This window comes from Syngnathus floridae, chromosome 15, assembly GCF_059516105.1.
Source record: "Syngnathus floridae isolate MCC-2025c chromosome 15, RoL_Sflo_1.0, whole genome shotgun sequence".
NCBI classification, from domain to species: Eukaryota; Metazoa; Chordata; class Actinopteri; order Syngnathiformes; family Syngnathidae; genus Syngnathus; species Syngnathus floridae.
Window position 1 is genome coordinate 10,736,511 of NC_142427.1, and position 16,748 is coordinate 10,753,258.

A 16,748-nucleotide genomic window follows, 5' to 3' on the forward strand; every position below is an offset into this window, starting at 1 on the left:
TTTTTTTTTTTTTTACTCGGTCTAAATCAAATGCATTGAAAGTATTTCAAAGACGGAAGCTGTTGTTTTTACCATTTTTATCTGCCCTTTAGAAACTGTCGGAAATGCAAGACATGATCATTATTAGCAGTCAAATGATTATTTTACTTTTATCATTTTCCCCCTGGTGGTCTATTTGCTTGTTATATTAGACTGCTGGTATTTTGTTTGAAATTGTTCCTCATGGACGTGTAATATGAGCTCTGAGCCACCTGACAATAAGCTTCTGTTAACAATTTAGGACAGAAACAAAGTCAGTTAAATGTAATTTCTACTCCCTCTGCTAAAGCTGTCTGAGTAATGTTCTGTTAATACACTCTTGACAGGTGATGCAAGAAACAGTAATACAAGAATGAAACAAACGCCCCCAAAAGTCTGCTTAATCAAATATGAAGATATTTAATCTCCTCAGAGTTTGGGGGGACTTGCAAAATCATTGTATTGGTGCAAAATTTGTAACAATGTATATATTTTTAATTTATTATTTTTAAAACCAACAAAAAAGGAGGAGGTCCTTTTACATATCCCAAAAAATGAATTTGAACAGTGACACATTTCTTTTTTAATTTTTGTTGTAGAATGAAAACATTTGGGTTTGATAATATACTGGAATATATTATTATTATTTATTCCCTAGAAATTTAGGTTAATATCTGCTACATCAAATATTTGGGCCATTATTAGGAATATATTCTAGAATTCAGAAATTGTATAATCAAGATGGCTAGTGGTATTTTTTGTGACTATTTTCCATCTAATATAATGTGTTCATGTAGTACTTGGCAAGCCATCAGGTAGGTTTTGTTTTGTTTTCGCACCCCCGGTGACCCCGGTTGAATTTTCTGGCCTCTCATTATTTTGCAACCTCCAAGTTCCAAACACGTCCAATCCGTTGAGCATTTTCACACAACACCACTCTTGACCTCCTCCTGAATCTGTTTGCAAACATTTCATAGCCATTTATCAAATGTGCAAAATATACAAGTGACCAGCAGCATGTGTCCCTTGACACATGTAGCAACAGGGTTCACTGAAGCATGTTAATCCAAAAACACATTCCTCGAGGCCGCATACCTTTTGTTTACTGAAGCTTTTCAATTATTCATTGACAAGCTGGACTAACTGGAATCATTTGAACAGCATGTTGTACATTTTCTGCTCGACTCACACTAAAGCAAGTGTCCCTACGACAACCCCCCTGACTCGCTGTTGGGAGTTAGCGACTTGATCAGATAAATGGAATAATAAGCGAAATCAGTGTGGCTTTTGCAATTAAGCTCGGTGGTGCTGCAAATCTGCATACAAATCACTTATACTTAATGAAAAAAGAAAGGAAAGCAGCTGGTAAACTAAGGTGCCAGACTAGTAGAAGAAATCTGTTGCTTTTCATGAAAAGGTGATTGAGGTGATGAGTTCCTTAACAAATTCAATTTTTAATTTAAAAACATTTTATTGAATTTTTTTAATTGAATATTTATTGCCTTTCTATTGATGACGCAACATTTTAATTTAAAAACATTGTTTATTTATTTTTTTCATTTAATATTTAATCCCTTTCTATTGGTGAAGCAACATTTTAATTTAAAAACATTTTATTTCATTTTTTTGGTGAATATTTTATTTATTTTTTCGTATGATTTTAAGCACTGATCATTAGCCCATGCTGTATAGTGTTAACTAGTCCAGGTTGTTAGGATAAGCATCATCAGGGCAAATCGTCACTCTTCCCTTCACCATGCACAAAATAATTATCTTGCTCCCATTATTTCTTTGGCATCACCACTGGTCGCTTTTTGGAAAAGTAGTCTCCAGTGGGGTATAAATATCGCCAGCAAAGTCACTGCGTTGGCAACAAATACTAAAGACAATTTGTTGCCCTTAATTGCTTCTGCTGCTCACTTTCAAAATAAAAGCATTATCTTTATTTTTCACATCATAACGACTTTACAAGGACAGTGGCAGACATTGTGGATGAGCTGGCCATAAAATATCCCGATCTGTGGTAGCGTGTTAATATCATAATCAAATTACCGCTATATATAAAAAAAAATGGACGATACTGATATTATGTCCAAGTTACTCCCGCTCTGGTTTATATTACTAATGAAGGGTATTCACAAGAGCAAAAGGGTACACCAACTGTTATGATGTTGTCACCTTATTAAGAAGGCTCTCTCGACAAGAACATTGGCTGACAGCCAGGCGGCAATAAATTAACAAGAAGAAATCATTTGGGCACAGAGAGGTTGGATACTTTTTATTATCCAATAAAATCACTAAGCACACATTTGGAGATGAGTCTAGAAGCAACAGCAGTTCTGCTATTAAAGCCTTCACACTATTTAAGTTTGCTAATGAAGCATCCATGTAACCAAAACGATGGGGTTCTCAAAATGACAACATCTAAATCATCGATACAAATGAAACATTAATTAGATGACAAGCTTGAGAGAAGCTGTGACGTAGTGTGTTTTTAGTTTCCAAAGTATTCATAATTTGACTCTGACATCGATATTGCTAGATGTTATTGTTTTTTTTTTTTATCCAGACCAATCTGAGGTCAACCAAAATGGATTTGGGGATGAGGAAGTAGCTGAGGTCATCCCATAAAATAAAAATACCGATAAGTAATTACGAACATTACTTCAGCCTTCCTCGGTGAGCTTCATAGATCCCAAAGCATAAATTACTCGAGCAAGCCTAAAGATAACGTACATATATGATGTTTATCTTTTGACAAAAATCATTAGCCAAACACATCAAGCTTCATTCGGAGATTGCTTTGGGAGTCACAAGTCAATAGTGCAAGGCCATGAGATGGGCTGGTAATTCTCAGATGGGATTTTCGTGTCATTTCCATCAATCATGATACTCGGAATGTCCTCTTCCATTAGGGATGTAACTTGGGTCGGTGGATGAGCATGTCAGGTGTTTGCCAGACATTTTATCAGGCTTCATAATTGGTTTACACCGGGTTTTTTTTTTTTTGGACAGGCTTTTAGAGAGCCAACATTTATATGCAGATACAAGAACGTTGACGAGCATAATTTTTATGTATTTATATATATTTATGGATGAACTTATAAATATATATTGATTAAGACAGAGTCCCTTTGTTAGCTAAAGACAGATAATGGCTTTTCTTTTTAAGTTATTATTATTTTTAAGTTATATGCAATTAATTTAAAAGAAAATCAATAAAAAATGAGCATGAAAAAAGGATTAGAAACAAAATTTAACATTTGACCTTTTCTACACAAAAGAATAATTCTCATAATATATAATATTCAATAATATTATATAATAATTAAAAAAACTGCTTTAATGCAAGTGCTGAAACCATAAACATATTTTCATTGTCACCAATGTTCATTTATAAACTTTACATTTGTCAATCTATTTGCTGCGTAGACCAAATTTTGTTTTGTGGGATTCCCGTCACTATTTATCTCCCTTGACAATTATTAGTGACTCTCTGAAGTGACTTGATGAGAACATATTGATCATGCCAGTTGTTCAGGCATTCAAAACTAAGTGAGCTGTAGACAGTGTAAAAATCTTATGAGCATTACTGACACGAATGACAGCTATATAGCCCAACAGTAATTGCTTTGCACATGTTTGCATCCTGGTAATAGCCTGGCCCAACAAAACCATTTCAACCATGAATCAAACATCCAGGCCGGTGATAAAGCTTCAAGCACTTTGACATCGTATTTACTTCCGAACCTAAATTGTTTATTTGATGATGTCGTTTGTTTTCTCATAGTAAACCAGAAATGAATGTACGGTAATTGAAATAAAATAGTAGACCTTATTGATGAGCTAAAGGTTTCTCATCCATTTAGAAGTCCTACCACTCCACTAACATATTTGAAAATTTAGAGGAGATGCTCATCCTTTTTCTCACAATAGGGATGGAGTTGAAAGCAGATCTTATAAAATCAGAAATCTTCTCCCAAAGAGCTGATGTGTATAAAAATAAGTCTCCATTGCAAATTCCCCAATCCACATCATGTTCTATTTCCATCACATTACGCTGCAAGCATATTTAAATTTGATGCATTGAACCTCACGCAAACACACACAAGCAACGATTCTAACTGCAGAAAAGCACGATGCCGTGCAAAGACTTTGGCAGATGATGGTATGAAACAGCTCAGTGCATTCTGCTTCTTGGACTGTGACTTGGACTGCATCAGCGCCCACTGTGGAAATATGACAAGGTATCTGCCATGAACATAATTCCAGATGCTCCGGGTGGGCTGCTGCCGGAGCGACTGGCAAGAGTGACTCTTGTGATAAAAGCAGCTTTGACTGCTAGTGCAGCAAGTATCACTCTGGAGAAGTTTGGGGAGAAACTCGGATGCCAGTGTATCTGTCAGAGGCTGGAGGGGGGAAGGACATGTTGTCTAGCGGGCTGATTCGCTTCACTCATTCCGAAATGCGTTTGTCTTGTTAAACTGCCACGCGTGAGCTTGCTACTGGCAGTTCCGATTCTTTCTGCATTAATGCACCTTTATTTATTTCTTCTGAAAGACAAATACACCTTCCACTGCCAATTCCACAAGATGGCTTGCAAGGAGCCTGAAGAATAACAGTGTTGCATGTGTAAAGATAATAAATAAAATAAATAGATAAATATTTTTGATAAATAAAAATAAATATAATAATATAAAATAGGTCAAAAAATAATTGCTCTACCTTATGATTATTTCTAGAAATCAAAATATGAATATAGTCAAGCATCCCTCCCTATGTTTTACAAATTCAGGGTTGTTACTTGTGGTCGTCCTTGCTGAGAAGGATGCTTACATTCTTGGCATGAAGTCAAACTCATCAAAGTGGGGAAAGAGAGAGAGAAAGAGAAACGGGTCGCTGATAGACATCAAGGCAATTCCAAGGTCTAACCGTGCAGCCTAGTAACAGCGAGATGGCAACCAAGCTTATTGCAAAAGATGGTTACACATTACCCCCCCCCCCTTCCTCCTCCTTTTGTATTACCGCCTCCTGCTGTATAACATCGCTAACATTGTGTTGATGTTTGCTGGTGTCACTGAGGGCGCTGTATTCAACTTTTTTTTTTTTATTGAAGAAAATCTGACGTCATGTGGCATTGGCAGAGACGCTCACAGCTCTGCAATAGACCACTTCTTTCCGCATTAACACACCTCTTTTTTTTTTCTTAATTGTTATTGCAATTCAGTCCAATCTGCAATGCCATATTGGAACACGGCAACGCAATAGTGATGTAAACTAAATCTCTTGTCCGGAGTGTAGGCTGAAACATTGTGATTGCGGCCAAATGCTGCACAATTAAATGGCCTGCAGTTATCTGGCAGCCAATGATTAAGAATAATAATACCGTCTTAGTTGGGAAATCACCCTTGAAAAAAAAATGAGGAAGGAGGGGGATTATTCCTGTATTAAAATCACCATGTATTTTAAATTACATGCAAAACATTGCAGTCATTTGCATAAGAAAATCATTGTATGAACAAATGACTGCAATAAAATGGCACCTGCAGTTTACAGGTGGATTTGCTCCTCAAGGTAAAATCCTTCCCGAACACAGTCAAGTTTTGCGTGAAAGCAAACAATACCCTTTTTTTTTTTTGATTGCGGTAATAAAAATCAGATAACAGCACAACCTCTGAGGGCAACTCATACAGCTTGTAATTTTTTTTTGCAGTACAAGGGGAGCAGATGCTGACTCATGAGGGGCATATAGCAAGATCCCAATCTAATTTTGATGTAAAGATTCATTGCACACAGTCAAACCACCCACACACACAAAAACACACACATACACAAAATTCTGCATACACTAAAACTTTGTTGTCATCAGTAAAGAACGCAAACAAGGCCGCCGATGAAATCCTGATGATGCATCTCAACACTGCAAGTGGAATTCCTAACCTCCTCTTTCTACTGCAGGAGCTTTCCAACATGATGATGGTTGAAACGCAACAGGCAGTCAACTGCAATGCTCTTCTGGGATTTCCAGCTGGGCACTGCACTAACAAGGTTAGTAACAAGATTGTGCCATCAGGGAAACTCCAAACCAAGCAGCAATAATGCATCTGACTTAGATATGAAGAGCCACTTTGGTTCTCCACATGGATTTTCATATAAATATAGATCTGGATTAAAAAAATGGGGTCGGCATATTTTATGGAAATATTACAAGGGGCAGTTTAAAAATTGTAATAATGCAAAATAAATGGAAAGTGATTTTATTTCCTTCATGGAAAAAAAAAAAAAGTAGGTAGTCTTATTCTAATGTCTTCACAATGGCTTTGATCATTTGCTTGATGGACTTCAAAATAGAAACTTCCTGAGTTTAAATTGTGTAAGTAGTTTACCACGTTTCTAAAAGTGCAACATCTTTGGATATATTGAAAGTATTAGTCTGATGATGACACTCAGGTAAAAAATATCAAGTGTATTGAATGAGTCAGGCAAAGAACACCATTTATATTCCATCCACAACTGTTCACATCTGGGATAAGACTTCCAGGACCTGAGGTTGTTTTGCCTCTGCAGTAGAACTTCCAAGATATGCAGCTTTAGGCTTTAGCTTGAACTTGTAACCTCAAAGGTCTGAGTAAGACTCTGCTGCTCGTGATCCGTGAAAATAAGGGCAAGGCTTTATTATATTTTTTTATTGCCTTATCGAAACAGCATTGAAAAAGGGAAAACTACATTATAAATGACTTTTTACATTACATGCATTAAAAAAAATCTGATGAACCTATGGAAAATCAATAAGGGAAAAAAAATTAATTGGCCTAATTGTTCCAATACTTTTGAATAGTGTGTGGTGTTTTTTTCCCCCTCCTGCTGCTGCTTTGCATTTCAAACCAAGCGCCAGCGATTGTGATTAACAAAAGGACATCTGTGGTGACATCTGAGTCGACCATATACCCTGAGAGCGCTTTCATTCCGCATGAATTGATTTAATCAAGTATTATTATTTTTTGTTGCCGACAAAATACACTTTTGAATGAACCCCTACACAAATTCAAATAGAGTTACCCAGCAGCTATAGTTGCAGACAGCGGCTTATCAATCAATAGTCATTGATTTTCTCTGCTCATTATGCTCTTGTTGAAGATGTTTCGTGGAGTTTTGGTGAGTACTTTTATTCTCTAAATTGCTGAAATGTGCTTTTAAATGAGGTTAGTCTTGGCAGGAGTTCCACGCCGTTGCCAAAATACTATCAAACTACAAAAGTGACAGTTGCTGAGAAACTGTGTATTAAAGACAATTTCTTTTTAAAAAATTCGAATCCAACCTGCTCACATCAGGAACCCAAATGATTTTTGATCACGCTAGATAATGGAGTACATCCCCCCCCTGTTTGGGAGATGCAGAAGCAGCTTGGCTTTTGCTTTGTTTTGCTTGGTACCATTTCTTGTCATCTCTCGCCACATTGCTAACACCCGCTCAAAGCCTCTTGGTCATGTCTGACATGATCATGGTGGAGCTTTCAATACACATGGAGGGCTCTTGTGATTCTCTCCCTGTCAACTAGCATCAGCCATCTCATCTTCAGACATTAGTTATGCATTAGTCGGACCCTTCTTCTCGAGCTGGGTGGCTTACGACTCGTAAAGTCGCCTCTCATGACTGTTTTTTTTTTAGCCTTCTGAGCCTTTTCTAAAATATGCTGTAAACATTTATTTAAATTGTAATATTTGCCTCTCCCTCTGAGCAAAGATGACTCTTTTCCTCAACTCTCTTGGAGACGTTTATCTTCTAATCATGGGAGATGCTCTGCATCATTCCTTACATGCCTGGAGGAACAATATAGCAGAGTTAATCCTGTCAACAAATCCCGTGTTTTTCCCCTCACGTTGTATGGGAGTACATCTGCAGAGCAAACCCATCCTCCATTGCAATTTTTTTTTTCTCCTCCCAAATGCATCAGAAGCACTAAATCAGCGAAACAAAGCCCATCCGTCTAAGAGTCTCACGGAAAATATCACCTGCCCCCTAAACAAATCTGCTCCCTTTGACACATTTGCTGCATGCCGGACAATAAATCAGCTCGCTAGCTTTGCGCCACCACGGATATTTCCGAGTCGGGGGCTCTGTATATTTCAGCAACTGAGAAAAGTCATTTACTTGCGGTCACACTCATAAGCCCAGGCAGTCATTGCTTTTTGAGTCCTGGAGTGTGCAAACTTGAGATGGATGGCTTGGGGGGGGGGCATATGGGTGTGCACTACATCAAATTAGAGCGGTGCTAAAACACGAATATGTGACGTGGGGGCGGGGGCAGTTTAAATTGTGGCACCTCTTGCAGGAATGAAACTTGATTCTCCAAGAGGTGGGGGCGTCTTATGATTCAGTAAGGCAGCCATTAAATAAAACCAGTGCAAAGAAAGCAAAGCATGAACATGAATGTGAAATGTCTCCACTTCACATTCGGCCTACTTTCTAGTCTGTGAACAAACATTTGTGTCACTTAAATCCAGCACCCAACTGCTTTGTTAGCGTAACAGCTTTCTAGAAGACCATCAATATTTATGATTCCATATTAAGGACACAGCCTTAAAAAAAAAAAAAAGGTTCCTGTCATTTAACACGTGTACAAAGCCACCTAATTTACCTAGCTAACTGTCATAAATATTTGAATATATATTTTATTTTAATAAATATATTACCCCCACTACTGGTGCAGTGCAAAAAACAAAATAACTGAAAAATAATAACTAAAAAAAAAAAAAAATCTAAGCACTTGTCATCCATTATTTAGCTTATAAGGATGAATATTGCAATATACGTTTTCCATTATATCTTCCACTTTGCGATTGACCCTAGTTTGAGCTCACCTGTGACCCCGATGACTATCACTAGAAAATGGATGAGTGGGTGGATGATACTTTTTCCATCATCACCATTTTATTTCCCCTTTGATTGACTGGGAGGTATCATGGGGTTAAAAATAATTTTTGAAAAAGAGGCATAAGTTTTAAAAGAGCATTTTGATGTGACAAATGGACTTTGCTTACAGACAGAACAAAAATATAATTTCCAGCCAGTGACTCATTGACAATGTGATTCTCGGGGTGCTGCACAGTGACTGCCCACTGAACTAAAAGGATAAATGCAGAACATTTGTTTCTACTTTGCCTTTTAAACTTTAGGTTTGCACATCACATATATTGAGCTTTAACATTACAAGGTTCATATTGACATCTGCATTGTTGACTGAAATAATGGGTAAGAAGAAAAAGGGGGTGGTGGGTATTCACTGGAGCTTCAGTGCCAAGGTTAAGTTAGCGTCTGCTCAACAGTCTTGTCACTGGTTGCGGCAGGTTGTGTCTGACAGCTTTCCAAACAAACCGCATGTGAATTTCCACTATTTGCGCCAGTGTCTCATTTGCGTCACACGTTCTCCTTAATTGCCCATTAAGAATATGTCACAATCATCGCTGCCTTCTTTAGTGTCGCATTGGGGACTAAGCTGGACACCACTGCTGCAAAACGCAATCATTTAAATCCAGTAGCATTCAAAGCAAATCATTGCTCCCCCCCCCCCCCCCCCCGACATGCAGACAGATCAAGCATCCACTGCAGTCGCGCCACAAGCCGCAGTTGTTGCATGTTAGTGAGCTGCGCCCTCCTCCACATGTGCGACACATCGTCCCAATATCCCATCAAAAGGGAATCATTAAAATAATCATGCAAATACTCACCAGTTGGAAATAAAGCTCTGCTTTTTCTTTTTCTTCCCCCCCCACCTCCAGTCTTTGGAGTTAATGAGGTTCTGACGCGTGGTCCGGCTGATGCGTCTCTGCTGCTTTTGGGGATTTCTTTCTTTCTTTTCTTTTTTTTTGCTTGTTGTCAGCGGTAAAATAAGAGAGAAATTGGCGTCTTGTCACCAAAAGCTCATCCCTTCAAACTATCCTTCCCGCCCCCTCCATGTAGCCATCTCACATTGGTGCTTCTTCAGGAGGGGCAAACCCTGAAAGCCGCGGGGGGCTGCGTTAGCGGCGCTGATCTGTCACGCGCTCCACTGGCCACGTGGACGCGCATCGCATGCTTGCGGGAGAGCTTGCTCGACAAATGGAAGCCCCCCCCTCCCTCACCCCTACATCAACTAAACGTTACAAATAGCGTTACAAATACGCCCCTTTTTTTTTTTTTTGCTCCTTCTTATGCTTTGATGAAAAGACTGCAGAGGATTTGCCCACTTGTTCAAATGCAGGTGCCCAAGATCCAGTTAACCAATGACAAGAGATTCCCGAGCTGACATTGATTTAGCAACATCATTTGAGTCAATGCAGCAAAGGTTGCATGGGCGAGAAGATTACTCCCTCGGTGTGACCTTGGGGGAAATGTTTTGGTCTAATCAGAGAGACGAGCTGCGGGGAAAAAAAAAAAGAGATTCCTCTTCATAGATTGGACTCAAGGGTGCAGGGTGTCCTACCTCTGTTCTCATTGCTTCTAGTTTGTGCACATGACTCACCGACCTGATGTATGCATGCTGTATGAGGACCAAGGTTAGATTTGATTACATCACCAATGAAGACATCCAAGACGTCAAATAGTGTCTGGGTAGAAGGAGGAAACATGAATTGGCAAGTGCGTTTGAACCAGGGTGAACAGGGGGCTTGCTCTCACTCTCTGGAGGAAACTGTCATATTAACAACTCCCCTATCTGTCACTCTCCTCAGTTAGCTACTGCAAAAAAAAAAAAAAAATCCAGCAACTATATATACTGAGATAACCTGACCGATACAGGTGTAAACATTATAAAACAATAAAAAAAAGTCATGAGCTGAAGAATCAAGGGAATTATTTCATGTTGTTGCCAAGAGGAAATGTGCCAGCACAAAAAAAAATCCCAACTTCTATGAAAATGCTAATTAGTAATTTAACATTTGTTTGTGAGTAGCTCAAAGCGTTAGCGAAGCTTAAGGGGCATGTTGTTTTGATAGCAAGAAAGCCTGAGCTAAAACTATCTGGATTTCTTTTTCAGCATGAACACGTTAGAAATGAATAAAAAACTGTATTTTTTTTTCCTCACCGCAATGCATAATTTTACAAGTATCTGTTCTTCGACTTAATTGAGTGTGAGTAGCCTACTTTTGCCACCTCTGTTAAATCAAATTAAATTTCCATGGGTTTTCCCTCTGTTCCCTTCGTTTGGTTCCATTTTAGTCCAATGTTTACCGAAACCCTTCGAGACTCTAAAAAGAATTAGTGCTTGTACTAAATTAGCTATGAGCTATGGTTAATAATTACAATGAAAGGGCTGCGGTGGTTGGTTATCCCAGGGAGATTTTAAGCAGACTTTGGAGTGGTTATTTGAAAACACAAAATATGACCAATCGTTAATTTCCATTTCACGTGGTTAGGAAACTGAATTAAACGTAATGTTCCGTTTCCATGCTTTTTCAACAGTTCGCAAGCGCTCTACAGTTCCTTTCCTTTCATTAATTCCTTAAGCCGACGTAATCGTGTCCTGGAGCTAACAATTATTCTGTAAGCTGTGGTAAAACTGACACCGAGATTCACGCCAGTGTCGGCTGCTATTGCTAATTACCCCGCTTGTGGACGAGTCGTGCAAGACTGTTTATCACAATTTGGCTTGTCTAAGTAAAGCGTATGTGTACACGTGCAACATTCACATGGCAACAATTGAATTATTTGATAAATGGGTTGAAAACTATTGAGGAAAGATTTTTCGATTGCATGGAAAAAAAAAATCTGCATATCTATTAGATTCTATATTTTGTTTTCTGAAGTCTGAGTAGAATTTGAATGATGTGGACGTTTTGGCCTTGATGCCATCAAGTCTCAAAGAGCTAATTAACTTGCTGATAAGCTCCTTCCAAGACCAAATAAGGGACTGGCCCTCGCTGCCAGGGACGTGTCAAGGTGCAGTTGTTCCGCTGATGCGATTTCCCTTTTTAATTTGCCACCTGATGGCCAAGATGTTGTCAGATCAGATCAATCATTTTCTAACCGCCCCCCCCCCACCCCATGCTATGTTGTGTGGACACTTAAATAATATCATGCCCATTAATAACAGTTCAAATTGGCCCAATTGCCTTCAACACATTAGTTGATCCTAATTTTAATTTTGGTGGATTCCCCCAACAAAAATAATTGCAGAGCACTTCACAAGAACTGTCAACTGGCACTTTATTTTGCACATTATTAGGTACACCCGACTCCCATTAACAATGACATTGTTAGTCAGTGTTTTATTTTTCTTTCCATTCACTGCACCACTCTGTAATCCAACTAAATAGATGATCTGTGATTGGAGCCTATGAAAGCAATCTGGCACTTCAATCTTAATTAATCTCCAACTGTTTTAGGTATTGCTACATAAACTTTGTTAAGCTTGATGCTAATTGCTTTTGAAAAATTATTGATGCTTGTTAACAAGTCCGCTCACATACCATTAATCTGCCTCGCTCTCATTTATACTAAAATACTTAGTAGATTTACACGTTTGCAGATGTTCCGTCAATGATGACCTGTAAATCCAGAGATGCTACATACAAGAAAATCATCACAGTTAAACGGAACATAAAGTTTAGAGGTGATAATGATGCGTGGATGCTGACCACATGATTTTATGCTACACTAATGAGGAACCTTGAGAGAGATAGCGCCAGCCTAAATAATTGTCTGTCCTCTGACAACACAAATGGTCACGGCCAATGGCTCATTGCAAGGACTTGACACTTTTCTATCACATCATCTTGTTGATAGTAGCACATTCATCCCGTGTTAAACGATGGCTGGAATGAAGGCCAACACATTTGAGCTAAAAGCCTCCCCGCTTGTCCCCTGATAAAAATATACAGCCCGTCCCAGAAGATGTTATTTGACAGTGGAATTGCAAACACAAATTTGCATTTTTTTCTCAAATGTCTTCTCTTGTGAGAGAATAGTAAGGGCATGATCAATAATGCACTTGTAATGTGTTGAATACATTGAGCAACATTATCATTCTAGTAAAGTGTGCACTATAGTGCTCCTAACATAATAAAAAAATAATAATAGTAGTACTGAGCATGCAAACAACACACAGCAGCTCTCCCACGTTTGATTTATATTATTCATGCTCATAACATTTGTTGTTTTTTAATGAAGGAAAATAAAACAAGCACATTGTATCTTTTTCTTAGATGTTCAACCTCAAACACATCCTGCAGCTTTCAAAAATACATGTAGCATCAGTGGCATTGAAAAAAACATGCTTGGCATGCCCACCGGCGAGCTCCGTGTGGAGTCTTCAAAGAGGCAGCGGTGGTGATGTGGATTTTTAAAAGAAAGAAATAGATACTCAGCATTTATGTCATAAATTAAAATAAATAAATCAAAATAATTTTGCCAAATAAATAACTTAATATCCCCTTTAAGGCCATTTGATGTCATTTGAATGAATGAAAAGAAAACAAGAAGTCACTGATGATTGGTAAGAAACAAAATATACATTGTATGAAGAAAAATCCTGGAATTCCCATGACTATATTCTCGAGGAACTTCTCCCGAGATGCCATTGGCGCTCGCAAAATAAACCGTTTGCCGCAGTACATTGAAGTAGTAATTCAAAGTAAGCCAACAGATATGAATAATAGATGCATGATGAGGGACAACCATTCATCATTATGGCATTTAGGTGGAAAGGCACAAGTTGGGTCAGCCTTAGTACGCCCACGGGGGAAATGCAAGCGAGCGAGCCTTGCCAAAGAAAACAAACGCCCGCCTTTTTACCTCATGTTCAGCTTTACTCTGGAGGGCTTCGAGTGCCACGGGAAGCTGTGGAACGCTTTAGATCCGCCATATGGATGCAAAAAGGCCTAAACAGAGGAAACCCTGAGCTTTAAACAGCTTGAAAAATGTGACCAGGGCTTGCGTGAATAGCCAAATCTTAAGAAGCAGATAAAGAAAAGAGCAACTGTCTGGCGTTGTTAGAAGAGAAGAAAACTTTCTATCTGGGACGCAAAGTCTGAACATTAATCTCCAGGGGACAAAGCTGCTCATGGTAATTTATGGTCTACGGGCAGGTTGTGCTTCCTCAAATGTCAGCCTATTTACAGAACGTGTAAGCTATTTCAATCACAATCACGTCGTCCGCCCATTCGTAAAGGTTAAAACCAATCACGACTGGGCATCTACGAATTATTGCTCACATCTTTTTTTTTTTGCATTATCAATGGAATATAATTTTTTTATGCTCAACCGAGGATGTACAGTATGATAATAAAAAGCTTGGGATCTTATCAGCTCTTGAATGCATGATCAATGGACCAGGCAAAGTCGTTTAGCGGTGAGATGAACGTGTCCCTGCTGTCTGAGCGAATAATCACAATTGAGACGTATGTGTGACACAAATCAAAGTTCAGCTCCGGTCTAAATAAGAACATCTACTTAAATTCCCACCATCGCTGATGATGCGTGTTTATGTGTCGTTGAAGGTTTCCAGGAAAGAAATTTTAACATTGACAATTTTTTTGCAACACAGAAAAATATTACCCGGAATTAGCATGGAGATTATAATCACAAAGTTCACTGGAAATACTCATTGTCATGTTTTCACTGCTCCCGTCCTTACGGCTTGACATTTAATAGAAATAGACTGGCCGTCCTACATATTGCGCAAATGAGTATTTCGATAATGAGGTGACTACACAATCACCCTGCAGGACAATATTTTAAATAACATTTCAGATTGGACAAAATAATTGCCTTTTGGCTTTGGGCCCAGAATGTGGAGAGCAAAGCAGCTTTGGTCTAAATTGGCTCTGCTTGCGTGGAGCTCTGATGTCAAGGTGAGAAATGCAGACATGATGCTGGAAGACATCCAAAACGAATGATCAGTATTCCTTGGAAATGATTGTAAAAGAAGGAGGTGGCGAACATTCTATACCCTTGCAGGGGTGTCAAATTCATTTTTGTCGTAGTTTAGAAATGTCAACGGCCACACGACAAACTGATGAATAACTAGTCAGCTGCGTGATGTCCATGTGCAGTTACACAAAGAATGACGTAACTTCCTCCGGGCAAGGTCAGACTCAACTTCCATCGGATGGGACGGAAATTAAATTTTAAGTCTGACGCAGCCACTTGCACAAGTACCCCTAATAGATTGTGACTGTTATTTGAGAGCAACAAACATTGTCATGTTTCCTAGGTGAATTTCAATTCGTGACTTCAGATGGTGCATTGAGTATAAAATGTGAACTCTATGGTTGAGTGGAATTTTTATTTTTAAAAAATAATGTTAATTGTTTTATGGGTGACTGAGATGGATTCATTTGATTTCCATTAGTTTCAATGAAGAAAGCAGATTTGAGATACAAATATTTTATATATATTTATATATATTATACATTTTATATATTTGGACTTGTATCTCACGGCTTTACTGTATTACATTTTACATTTATAAGTATTTTTTTCAAATTATAATATAGATTGTTATCAAATGACATCACCCTCCACTGCATATATGCAACTATGGTTCCCCAGTTTGCATATTTAAGATTATTGGGAAGAATCTCATCAAATCTTATATTCGGAACTAAAACGGCAAATGGGATGTTAGCCCTGGGCTGCACTTTCACAAACGTGAAATAAGCTAAGCCACCAGGACACCATAGCAATCTCTTTTCTTTTTAATGATCATGTGAAGAAGGTGCCTCTGTCTTTCTCTTCCCCTTTTCATTATCCCTTTCTGAGCACTTTGTATCCCTGCTTTCATCTCCTTTTGTAAAGATCACTTTAACTCCCAATCAACTTGTGCAATTACGACGCCAGCCTGTGCACTTTTAGCCAACCCGGAAAAGTTGAACTCTTATCTTGACCACATTAAGCCTGACATTACTGTTATTTTTGGGCGCTATATTTAAAGCCTTGTAATCCTTTATACTCCATCCTGCAGCCTCATATCTGCTGGGGTGGGACCTTGGGGGTACTGCAAAGTCCAAAATGGAATCCAAAATCAGCTGAAGGTTCTTTTCTTAATTCAGAGAGCAATAAATCCTGACTGCGCATATATAGAGAAATAAATATTGCAATGGAGTCCATTCAGAGTGACCTTGAAAGTTGATACTATAAAAAAGAAATGACAGCAAATGTAAATCACGTTCCGCTTTAGCTGATTAGAGTGCCATGTGTCCAACAGGAGAAAATATCGAGAGCAAGCGAGTACAAAAACATCCATGTAAAAATAATTTAATAGATATAATCATGTAGATATAAACCCTTGCGCAATGTGATGTGTTTTTTTTCCTTTGGTGTGGTCGTACATATTCTGCAGCTCCAATTTTAGTCAAGCTCTTCCACTTCCATTTGTCATCAATCAAAAAGGATACTGCACATTGCTATGCATGAAGAAAAAAAAAAAAAAAGGGTTCCGCATTGCCAATAGTGTTTTTCAATGCGATAAGCTTGAAAATGTGGCCAGAGTGTGCTAGCAGGTCAAGCATGACTCCTGCAAAAGTAAAGATAACCACAAAACACATTGTCTATTTTATCTCCAGCACACAAAACATTGTGAATAATAAATGCATTTTACAGAGATTATTCTTGTCCAGCAACACAAAATCTGTCAGCTTTTACAAAAAATGGTGGCGTAATATCAAAATAGTCTTTCTTTCTCTCCTGCCCAGTCGTTCGTCTTCATCTTTATTTAGCATGAGGTAACAACTAAGAAGTGCAAATGAAACATG

The 16,748-nt window shown here is 38.4% G+C and overlaps 2 protein-coding genes across 4 annotated transcripts in view; one reads left to right on the forward strand and one right to left on the reverse strand.

The window, feature by feature from the left end:
• Positions 1-10,103, reverse strand: part of gabra3 (gamma-aminobutyric acid type A receptor subunit alpha3) — a 36,788-nt gene extending 26,685 nt beyond the window's left edge. For 2 of the 3 annotated variants that reach the window (XM_088399593.1, XM_088399592.1), the window contains exon 1: positions 9,747-10,103. The gene's annotated coding sequence lies outside the window, so the exon portion shown is untranslated. The remainder of the gene's footprint in view (positions 1-9,746) is intronic. The other variant, XM_088399590.1, reaches the window with a different exon arrangement.
• Positions 1-16,748, forward strand: part of gabrb4 (gamma-aminobutyric acid type A receptor subunit beta4) — an 80,685-nt gene that overhangs the window by 29,502 nt on the left and 34,435 nt on the right. The window contains exon 3 of the mRNA XM_088399588.1: positions 5,977-6,066. Within this exon, the coding sequence (XP_088255714.1) occupies positions 6,026-6,066 (41 nt within the window). The 5' untranslated portion in view covers positions 5,977-6,025. The remainder of the gene's footprint in view (positions 1-5,976; positions 6,067-16,748) is intronic.